The sequence below is a fragment of the Drosophila biarmipes genome, unplaced genomic scaffold, assembly GCF_025231255.1.
Source record: "Drosophila biarmipes strain raj3 unplaced genomic scaffold, RU_DBia_V1.1 ptg000023l, whole genome shotgun sequence".
In the NCBI taxonomy this organism is placed as follows: domain Eukaryota; kingdom Metazoa; phylum Arthropoda; class Insecta; order Diptera; family Drosophilidae; genus Drosophila; species Drosophila biarmipes.
The window spans coordinates 383854-396235 of NW_026114540.1; the positions used below are offsets into that span (position 1 = coordinate 383854).

General features: G+C 37.0%; 1 protein-coding gene across 1 annotated transcript; it reads right to left on the reverse strand.

The window, feature by feature from the left end:
- Window positions 1–3461: 3461 nt before the first annotated feature.
- Window positions 3462–10600, reverse strand: LOC122817990 (uncharacterized). Its single transcript, XM_050890371.1, has 3 exons — window positions 10175–10600; window positions 3668–4525; window positions 3462–3612 (listed from the first exon to the last, which is right to left on the reverse strand). The coding sequence occupies exons 1-3, from the start codon at window positions 10598–10600 to the stop codon at window positions 3601–3603; spliced, it is 1296 nt and encodes a 431-aa protein (XP_050746328.1). The 3' UTR covers window positions 3462–3600.
- Between the last annotated feature and the right edge of the window lie 1782 nt (window positions 10601–12382).

Below are 12382 nucleotides of genomic sequence, written 5' to 3' on the forward strand. Positions count from 1 at the left end.
TGCTTATTTTATCTTTACAATATATAGATACTTAAGTGGTATTTTCTCGTTATAGGGTACATTTTTATTTCTGTTTTTTAGCTTTTTTAGTTTTTATCCAATGTCTTAAATTTTGCGCACTCCAAACACCTAAATAAGGACTACGTGCTACTTGGAATCTGTCATTGCGCATCGCTTTTGCAATCACATATGGTCCTTTATGTTTGGGAATCAGTTTCCTAGCAGTTCCAACAGTCGAGTCAAAATTTTTCACCATTACATAGTCTCCTTTTTTATAATTTCTAGCCTTTACTCGACTTTTGTTATACAATTTTTTGCATTATAATCTTGAACTTGCTTTTGGTAGGCCTCAGCTTTTTTTCTTATCTTTGTTAAACTATCTAATTTCTTATTTTCATTTATGTCCTCTAGCTTTTCCTTAAGTTCATCCACAATCTTTCCTTTTTGTTCTACTCCAAACAGCATTTTACTCGGAAGTTGTCTTATACTTCTGTGCAACGTATTATTTAAAGCATGTTCTATTTTATCTATAACATTGTCCCAGTATACACCTTTACTTTGATCAACTAATTTTGCTATCATTGGTCCAAGGCTCCTGTTAATCCTTTCAACTTGACCATTGGCTTGTGGTGAGCCTGTGGCTATCTTGATGTGCTTCACATTACATTCTTCCATGAATTCTTCGAAGTCTTTAGATGTAAAACAACTACCCCGGTCTGAAATTATGCATTTTGGCCTACTATAGGCCCTAAAGTAATCTTTCAATGCCGTTATAACCTCCCTAGTGCTTGTTGATTTAGTTGAATAAAGTCTTACAAACTTTGTGAATCCGTCAACTACCACAAAAATGTGTTTTTTTGCTCTTGACGAGTCTACTGGACCATAATGGTCAATGTGTATTAACTCGAATGGTTTGTTTCCTTTGGGAATACTGTGCAAAAAACCTTCTTGTTTACCTGATTTTGGTGAAAACGCTACACACTTTAAACAATTTTCTATATGTGCAACGCACTTTTCTTTTAAATTTGGAAACCAATAAGTTTTTGAAATTATGTCCATCATTTTATCTCTTTCTATATGTCCTATTTCGTTGTGGTATTTATATAGTACCTGATCTTCCATTTCTTCTGGCACATAGAATAGTATCCTATCGTCATTTGCTTTTCTGTACACTACCCCATTTCTCATTTCAAATAATTTAAGTTCTGCCTTCTCTAAAATCGTTTTAAGCTTCTTAATTTTTAAATCCATTCCTTGACAGATGACTTTTATTTCCCGCTCTGTGACATATCTCAAGATCATAGTTTTCCATCTCCAAAGCCCATCTTGATATCTTCGGGTTAAGTTCTGCTTTATGGAGTGTTATACCTAGTGCAATACAGTCGGTTACCAATTTTACATGTTTCCCCTGCAAATATATCCTAAATCTACGAAGAGCATAGATAACCGCCAAAGTCTCAAGCTCAAAACTATGTAACTTAGCCTCATCTGCTGTAGTACGCTTAGATAAATAGAACACAGGATGTAACTTGCCATCATCTTTCCTCTGCAACAGTACAGCACCAAATCCTAGAGCGCTTGCGTCACAATGTAATTCCGCATCGTCCTTGTGATTATATAACTCCAGTACTGGTGACTCAATAAGTTTTTCCTTTAACGTGAGAAAACAACTCATTTCTTCTTCACCAAATTAAAATGGTTTGTCCTTCCTTAACAAGTCATACAATGGTTTTGCTATTGTAGAGAAATCTTTTATAAACCTTCGAAAATATGAAGAAAGTCCCAAAAAACTTTGTACTGCCTGAACCTTCGTGGGAACTGGAAAATTTTTTACGGCTTCAATGCCCTTATCATCTGCCCTAATGCCATTCTCAGAAATCAAAAATCCCAAATACTTTATATTTGCTTTAAAAAACTCACATTTATCCATTTTAAGTTCTAATCTGTTCTGTGTAAGCCTTTTAAAGATTTCATCTAATGTTTCTAAATGTTCATTAATATCTTTGCTGGCGACCATTATATCATCCATATACACTACTACTTTGTTTTCTCTAATCATATCATCGAAGATTTTATTAACAAAGCGTTGAAAAACAGCTGGTGCATTTTTGATACCCATTGGCATTCTTAAAAACTCGAATTGTCCTTGTGGTGTTACGAAGGAAGTATATTTTACAGATTCCTTATCAACAAAAACATGAAAATATCCATTTTTAAGATCTAACTTTGAGAATACTTTTATGTCAACTAATTTATCTAATAAATCATCTATGTGTGGCAGAGGGTAATTGTCTTTCAGCAGTGTTTTGTTCAGTTTCCTATAATCAATGCATAATCTAATCTCACCTGTTTTTTTCTTCACTAATACTATCGGAGATGCAAATTCTGATTCGATTGGTCTTATTATCTCACTTTTCAAATATTCGTCTAGTAATTTTTGAAGCTTGTCCTTTTCTGTATATGATAATCGTCGAGGACCGCAACTGAAAGGTTTTGCATTATCTAGACATAGTTTCATTTCTGCTCTAATCATTGGTTTTTCAGGTCTAGTTGCTTTCACATAACTGTTTTTCAGTATTTTTAAGAAACGACATTGTATTTCATAGGTAGTGCTTTTGTCCCAGTTAAAATCTATAGTTTCGCTGCTTGTAAAGTCGATATTAAGTATTTCGGTTTCAAAATTTTCAATTTCCAGTTGCCCTTTTGTACCTGTAGTCGTTGGTTCTTTAATAACCGTTTTCTGTATATTTTGACTGTATTGCTTTGCATTTGTTAATTCAGTTGTTTCACCGTTAAATCTCATAACTGTCTGATCAATATCTTCGTTGTTTTGCCTTGTAACTGTTTGACCTCTGCTTTTACTATTCTGTCCCATAACTGTTTGACTTACATTTTCACTATTTTGTCTCATAACTGTTTGACCTTTGCTTCTACTATTCTGTCCCATAACTGTTTGACTTACATTTTCACTATTTTTTCTCATAACTGTTTGACCTTTGCTTCTACTGTTCTGTCCCATAACTGTTTGACTTACATTTTCACTATTTTGTCTCATAACTGTTTGACCTATGCTTCTACTATTCTGTCCCATAACTGTTTGACTTACATTTTCACTATTTTGTCTCATAACTGTTTGACTCGTTTCTTCATTATGATCATTATGATTTTTTACGACTGCGTGTTCTGCCTTTAAAACTTTAGTCGGCAATTCCAAAACATTATCGGTTAAACAGTCATCTAAACACTCAATATTATGATTTACTTCAGCGACGCGCAAAGACAGATCCCTAGCGGCAGTCGTTGTGTCCATTTTGGTTGTATCTTCTACAGTTATCATCTTTAAAGTTCTTAAATCTAAATTTAAATCACAAGCTTGCATAAAATTTCTACCCAAAATCACATCATGTATCATAGACTCATTGGCGACAACTGTTACATTAAAGTAATATTTTATTGTTCCTTTTAATACAAAACATAAAATTTTTCCGTAGATTTGTAATGGGCTTCTATTTATACCAAAATATTGTTCTTTGACTTCATGTAATTGGGCCTCCCTGGGCAACAAAGATATTTTAAGCAACGAAATTGGACTGCCAGAGTCTAAGATGCATGCTGTAACCATAGGAGATATAATTTGACTGTCAAAATGGATTTTAATATACCTTACATATTTATTTACAGCATTTCCCTTTCTTTCCTCACATTGGGCTACAAAGTGGCCAAACTTGCCACAAGCATAGCAGAATCCTGGATTCCTTGCTGGTTTTCGACAATCCTTAGCGATGTGTCCTCTGGCGTTGCAGTTACTGCAGCGGAATCCTCTGGTGCTGCTCCTATTCTTGTTAAGCTCCTTTGACGCTGACTCATTTGACTTATCCAAACGGATACCAGCAAACGCACGGAGAATTTGCTTCGGATTTGTGAAGCATTGGATCCGGGCCTGATCCCGCAAATTCTGTGCTGGTATTCCCTCGACTATCTGGTCAACCAATTCGTCTGGATCAATGTTGATGCTGCTTGCCAGCATTGTCTTTGCCTCAAAATACACCGCAAACTTTTCGCCGTAATGCCACTTCAAGTCCTCAAATTTGCGTCGCGCCTCTGCTTTGGACAGTTTATCGCCAAATGCTAGGATCAGCTGTTCCAACAGATTCTCTGCCGGCTCCATAATACGCGTTGCATTTGCATGCAACCAGCGCTGGGCGATGCCTTTTAGTTTAGCCACAATCACCATTTTTACGCACACTGCATCCAAGTTGTACATTTCAGCAATGTTGCGTACTTGCTGAGTCCAAACGTTTGCGCAAGATGATCCATCGTAATCCATGATCATTTCTTTGGCAAACGAAAGTGACAAACTTGGCGATTCTGATTCTTTGTTTACAACTGCCATTCGTCGTTGCTCAACACCGTTGCCTAGATCGATATCGGTGCCGCTATCGATATGAGCACTCCCATCGGCGTTTGGTATTTTTCCGCTCACAGCTTCCTGGAAGTTTTCGCATTGAACTGCTTGCTTACCTCCCTTGATGCTCACTGCTTGATTGCAGTTTTCGGGCTTGCTGATGACGTCATTGGCAACTGCTTGCGACGCAGCTCTTACTTGCCCAAGAATGTTCTGGAGCTCCTTTCTTCCAGCTTCGATTTCAGCGCGTATTTGTTGTAGCGACGATACTCCTTCGGCCACGGCAGGAATCTGATCCGACCTAGGGCCGACTAGGGTCGCAGAGAAATGCTCCCCCAAGTCATCCTCTAGATCAAACTCCTGAACGTGCTCAGCCAAGTCTTCGTTTTCAGCGTCCACCGGTACTGGGGACTCCGGGCGAGTTCCACGAACTAACGGGTCCACACCGTTTAGTCGGGCCGCGAGTTCGGCCTTATTGCCGATTGTCGGCAAGTTCAGTGCCGCCAACCACCGTTCGAGCTGGACGACCGTAAATTGTTGTCCATCAATTAGATCCATTTTATGGGTCAGGACCACTTCTGAAGTTTATAGCAGTATAAACTGTTACACGAATTAATTAACTTTATAAGACTTGACCGATCTCTTTCACTTCCTATACGCAATTGCTTGGTTTTACATACGATTACTTGAAGTTGGCTGCGATCAATATCGATACTTAGCATTTTACCAGAGTTGCCAGATTGGCCGCTTTATCACAGAAGATACTTGTAATTGCTAGAGACTATTAAAGACACTAGCCGTTACATTTAAATACTAAATAATATACACTTACATCGAAAGGTTAAAGTTACCTATACCTATACATAGCAGAGTTGTACTTAGTTATACTTATATCAAGTCACTTATCCTACTACACATGTTACAAAGGAAGTTCCTCCCAATACAAATTTACAATTTAGGTGTGTGTACACATATTTGCTAAGGTGGTAGAAAATGGGATAAGCTCATTTGTTTTTGTTCTTACAGATTTACACCAGAGCGATTTTAAACATATTTAAGTGTATTATTTTGAAAACAGAATATTCATTCTTAAAAAACTTGTAAGAATATTCTGATATAAATGCTCTCTATATAAGAACGAAAAGAAAAATTAAAAACGTTTTTCAAACAAACTTTTTGATAATTATATACTTATGACTGTACTAATAGTTTAGTAGTTGAGATAATCAATCACTTTAACTTGATTCAAGCACAAAAAAAAGTTGTAACTTCCGAAATATCATATTTTTTATACCCTTTCAGAGGGTATAATGATTTCAGGCAGAAGTTTACAACGCAGTAAAGGAGAAGTATCCGACCCCATAAAGTATATATATTCTTGATCAGCATCACAAGACGAGTCGATCTAGCCATGTCCGTCTGTCCGTCCGTTTCTACGCAAACTAGTCTCTCAGTTTTAAAGCTGAAACTTGCCCAAAAATCTTCTTTCTATTGCAGGTAGTATATAAGTCGGAACCAGCCGGGTCGGCACAACTATATCTTATAGCGCCCATAGGAACTATCGGGGAAAAAATTGTAAAAAAATTATATCTTAGGTGTTTTCTTAACATATACCTCTCTAAGCTTGGATATACCATTTTTAAATTAGTTCTGAATTTTGCATTACATTTTATCAAAATCGAACAACTATTCATATAGCTCCAATAGGAACAATCGGAAAATTAGTGGTAAAATAATATTGAAAAATTATATCTTCGGTGTTTTTTAACTTATAACCTCCTACTCTTAAAAATGGCATTTTTTAATTAGTTCTGAATTTCGAATTAAATTTTATTAAAATCGGACGACTATATCATATAGCTGTCATAGGAACGATCGGATAATTGGTGGAAAATAATGTGAATCAAATTATAGCTTGAGGCTTTTTGACTTATTATCTTTTAATATTGGGAATATAAATTTTTATATTTTAAAGAATTTCGAATTCAATTTTATAAAATTATTGATTATTTTTTATAGCTGCAAGGGTATACAAACTTCAGCTTTCCGAAGTTAACTTCCTTTCTTTTTTTAGAATATTTTCAACTGTGAAATTTACAATTTTCTCTCCCTGTGTACTTTACCAAATTAAAAAATCTCCTTTTTCTTGCTTGTACTATCGCAAATTTTGAAAATTTGTAGATGGCCGATAAAAATAGTTGTTTATCGGTGGAAAAAAAGGTCAGTATGTAGCATTTCGCCGACGTATGACGGATTTGGAGTTACCCCAAGTTCTGTTTCTTGGGGTGTCTGTCATACTACATCGGACGCTAGTATGAACATTTATGGAAAATAACACTCACGAAGGACTTGTTTGATATTTTCCTGAGCAGCTCTACGTGCTCGATAAATTTGTAATTATTTTAATATGTTCACTTTTATCAGAAAAAGTATAAAGTATAAAGTATCGGTTCAGGCACTACTTTGCGTTTTATATGATTGTCTGATACCTAAAACAATTTAAAGGTTTTTCTGTTGTTTCTATTGATGTTTTGTCGCGAAAGAGCGTCGGCGACATAATTTTTGTTGCCCGGAGTATATGTGACCTTTTCGCTGTAGTCATTAACAAATCCTTTCCAACGCTTTAATTTGTCATTTGGGCTTTTTGTCCGGGGCAGCGAACGTTAGCGGCTTATGGTCTGTGTAGACTCTTATGTCACGTGTGCCATACAAATATTGACTTGAGTCACATCACATAGTGACATTTCTGATGCCAAAATAATGCGTCTTTTTTCTGATAGTTAAAATTTATTTGAATTTTTTTAGACATGTGTTTATTTACGGAACCGTTTTCTCCTGGAGGTTGGTAAGTGGCCTGGCTTTTGTAAATCCTTTATGAAACACCTAGAATAGCTAGCCAGTCCTAAGAATGATCTTAGTGAGTATAAGCTTGGTGGTTCTGTGTATTGCTTAATGGCTGCTACCTTTTCAGGGTCAGTTGTAGCCCCGTTTCGGGTTAATACGCAGCCGAGGTATTGGACACTTTCTTTAAAAAATGGCTTTGACTGACATGCTCTTTTTCGTTTTCCAAAAAGATTATGACATCGTCAACATAGACATAAAACGATTTCCCTATCTGCTCTCTCAATACGTCATCAATTGCCCTTTGAAACATGATACTAACATTTTCTTAGCCAAAAAGGCAACCGGCAGAATTCATACTTTCCTCCGTGGACAGAAAATTAGGTTTTTTCACAATCTTGCTCCACCAGGAAAATTTTGTGATAGCCGGAATTTAAGTCCAGGGTTGTAAAGTATTTGGCTTTGCCAAGGTTTGCCAGTATTAACTCGTTACTTTGCCAGGGGTATTTATCAGAAATGGTTTTTTTCGTTCAGTTTCCTGAAAACGATTACCAAACATTTCTACCTACCATCTGTCTCATCTGACCATTTTTTATCGACCACCCAAGTTGGATTATTGTACGGCGATCTCGATGGGGTAATAAAATTAGACTTTAGTAGTAGTAGACTTCTTTTATTAACAAACTCTGCGACCCCCATTGCACGTTTTAGAGTATACTGGGTTGTTATTATCAGTGCGAATAGCTGTCACAACATTTGTGTTGTACAGCAAGGTTTGAGTTGCGTTGGAGACGACTTTAGATCCTTATTTCATCATTTCGATCAACATATTTTTCACAGACTCTAGAACGACTACGTCCTTTATGTTGATAAATTACATTGTCGCATTCAAGGAACTGCAGGTCCTCGGACACGTAACCATACAAAATTTTTTTAGTTTGCATATCGAGGGTGACTCCCACCTGCGTTAGCACGTCGAAGCCTATGATTCCGTCAAATGTTGTTAGGGAATCTAATATACAAAATGGGAAAGTTGTTCCCAAGACGTTTACTAGGCACTTCAAATGTATGCCGCTGGACACGTGAATTGAATTCATGCGAAACGGTGAGGCTACTGGCGTTACATTTTTAAGCTTTATATAACTTTTCGCTGCCCCTGTGTCAAGAAGAATTTTTAAAGTTCTCCCAGCCAGCCGTCGTTCAAAGAACGGTAGCCAGGACCACTCTCTAAAAAATTGCGCGAAAAGTCAGAATTCTGTGAGTTCTGGTTTCAGCCTCCCTAGTTAATGCCATTGCCTATGAAAAGTCTTTTGGCTGTGCCGCAAATACAACTGCCCTCTGCTTTTTTTTTTTTTTTGGACTGTCTTGCTTTGCATTTGTAAATTCAGTTGTTTCACCGTTAAATCTCATAACTGTCTGATCAATATTTTCGTTGTTTTGCCTTGTAACTGTTTGACCTATGCTTCTACTATTCTGTCCCATAACTGTTTGACTTACATTTTCACTATTTTGTCTCATAACTGTTTGACTCGTTTCTTCATTATGATCATTATGGTTTTTTACGACTGCGTGTTCTGCCTTTAAAACTTTAGTCGGCAATTCCAAAACATTATCGGTTAAACAGTCATCTAAACACTCAATATTATGATTTACTTCAGCGACGCGCAAAGACAGATCCCTAGCGGCAGTCGTTGTGTCCATTTTGGTTGTATCTTCTACAGTTATCATCTTTAAAGTTCTTAAATCTAAATTTAAATCACAAGCTTGCATAAAATTTCTACCCAAAATCACATCATGTATCATAGACTCATTGGCGACAACTGTTACATTAAAGTAATATTTTATTGTTCCTTTTAATACAAAACATAAAATTTTTCCGTAGATTTGTAATGGGCTTCTATTTATACCAAAATATTGTTCTTTGACTTCATGTAATTGGGCCTCCCTGGGCAACAAAGATATTTTAAGCAACGAAATTGGACTGCCAGAGTCTAAGATGCATGCTGTAACCATAGGAGATATAATTTGACTGTCAAAATGGATTTTAATATACCTTACATATTTATTTACAGCATTTCCCTTTCTTTCCTCACATTGGGCTACAAAGTGGCCAAACTTGCCACAAGCATAGCAGAATCCTGGATTCCTTGCTGGTTTTCGACAATCCTTAGCGATGTGTCCTCTGGCGTTGCAGTTACTGCAGCGGAATCCTCTGGTGCTGCTCCTATTCTTGTTAAGCTCCTTTGACGCTGACTCATTTGACTTATCCAAACGGATACCAGCAAACGCACGGAGAATTTGCTTCGGATTTGTGAAGCATTGGATCCGGGCCTGATCCCGCAAATTCTGTGCTGGTATTCCCTCGACTATCTGGTCAACCAATTCGTCTGGATCAATGTTGATGCTGCTTGCCAGCATTGTCTTTGCCTCAAAATACACCGCAAACTTTTCGCCGTAATGCCACTTCAAGTCCTCAAATTTGCGTCGCGCCTCTGCTTTGGACAGTTTATCGCCAAATGCTAGGATCAGCTGTTCCAACAGATTCTCTGCCGGCTCCATAATACGCGTTGCATTTGCATGCAACCAGCGCTGGGCGATGCCTTTTAGTTTAGCCACAATCACCATTTTTACGCACACTGCATCCAAGTTGTACATTTCAGCAATGTTGCGTACTTGCTGAGTCCAAACGTTTGCGCAAGATGATCCATCGTAATCCATGATCATTTCTTTGGCAAACGAAAGTGACAAACTTGGCGATTCTGATTCTTTGTTTACAACTGCCATTCGTCGTTGCTCAACACCGTTGCCTAGATCGATATCGGTGCCGCTATCGATATGAGCACTCCCATCGGCGTTTGGTATTTTTCCGCTCACAGCTTCCTGGAAGTTTTCGCATTGAACTGCTTGCTTACCTCCCTTGATGCTCACTGCTTGATTGCAGTTTTCGGGCTTGCTGATGACGTCATTGGCAACTGCTTGCGACGCAGCTCTTACTTGCCCAAGAATGTTCTGGAGCTCCTTTCTTCCAGCTTCGATTTCAGCGCGTATTTGTTGTAGCGACGATACTCCTTCGGCCACGGCAGGAATCTGATCCGACCTAGGGCCGACTAGGGTCGCAGAGAAATGCTCCCCCAAGTCATCCTCTAGATCAAACTCCTGAACGTGCTCAGCCAAGTCTTCGTTTTCAGCGTCCACCGGTACTGGGGACTCCGGGCGAGTTCCACGAACTAACGGGTCCACACTGTTTAGTCGGGCCGCGAGTTCGGCCTTATTGCCGATTGTCGGCAAGTTCAGTGCCGCCAACCACCGTTCGAGCTGGACGACCGTAAATTGTTGTGCATCAATTAGATCCATTTTATGGGTCAGGACCACTTCTGAAGTTTATAGCAGTATAAACTGTTACACGAATTAATTAACTTTATTAGACTTGACCGTTCTCTTTCACTTCCTATACGCAATTGCTTGGTTTTACATACGATTACTTGAAGTTGGCTGCGATCAATATCGATACTTAGCATTTTACCAGAGTTGCCAGATTGGCCGCTTTATCACAGAAGATACTTGTAATTGCTAGAGACTATTAAAGACACTAGCCGTTACATTTAAATACTAAATAATATACACTTACATCGAAAGGTTAAAGTTACCTATACCTATACATAGCAGAGTTGTACTTAGTTATACTTATATCAAGTCACTTATCCTACTACACATGTTACAAAGGAAGTTCCTCCCAATACAAATTTACAATTTAGGTGTGTGTACACATATTTGCTAAGGTGGTAGAAAATGGGATAAGCTCATTTGTTTTTGTTCTTACAGATTTACACCAGAGCGATTTTAAACATATTTAAGTGTATTATTTTGAAAACAGAATATTCATTCTTAAAAAACTTGTAAGAATATTCTGATATAAATGCTCTCTATATAAGAACGAAAAGAAAAATTAAAAACGTTTTTCAAACAAACTTTTTGATAATTATATACTTATGACTGTACTAATAGTTTAGTAGTTGAGATAATCAATCACTTTAACTTGATTCAAGCACAAAAAAAAGTTGTAACTTCCGAAATATCATATTTTTTATACCCTTTCAGAGGGTATAATGATTTCAGGCAGAAGTTTACAACGCAGTAAAGGAGAAGTATCCGACCCCATAAAGTATATATATTCTTGATCAGCATCACAAGACGAGTCGATCTAGCCATGTCCGTCTGTCCGTCCGTTTCTACGCAAACTAGTCTCTCAGTTTTAAAGCTGAAACTTGCCCAAAAATCTTCTTTCTATTGCAGGTAGTATATAAGTCGGAACCAGCCGGGTCGGCACAACTATATCTTATAGCGCCCATAGGAACTATCGGGGAAAAAATTGTAAAAAAATTATATCTTAGGTGTTTTCTTAACATATACCTCTCTAAGCTTGGATATACCATTTTTAAATTAGTTCTGAATTTTGCATTACATTTTATCAAAATCGAACAACTATTCATATAGCTCCAATAGGAACAATCGGAAAATTAGTGGTAAAATAATATTGAAAAATTATATCTTCGGTGTTTTTTAACTTATAACCTCCTACTCTTAAAAATGACATTTTTTAATTAGTTCTGAATTTCGAATTAAATTTTATTAAAATCGGACGACTATATCATATAGCTGTCATAGGAACGATCGGATAATTGGTGGAAAATAATGTGAATCAAATTATAGCTTGAGGCTTTTTGACTTATTATCTTTTAATATTGGGAATATAAATTTTTATATTTTAAAGAATTTCGAATTCAATTTTATAAAATTATTGATTATTTTTTATAGCTGCAAGGGTATACAAACTTCACCTTTCCGAAGTTAGCTTCCTTTCTTTTTTTAGAATATTTTCAACTGTGAAATTTACAATTTTCTCTCCCTGTGTACTTTACCAAATTAAAAAATCTCCTTTTTCTTGCTTGTACTATCGCAAATTTTGAAAATTTGTAGATGGCCGATAAAAATAGTTGTTTATCGGTGGAAAAAAAGGTCAGTATGTAGCATTTCGCCGACGTATGACGGAATTGGAGTTACCCCAAGTTCTGTTTCTTGGGGTGTCTGTCATACTACATCGGACGCTAGTATGAACATTTATGGAAAATAACACTC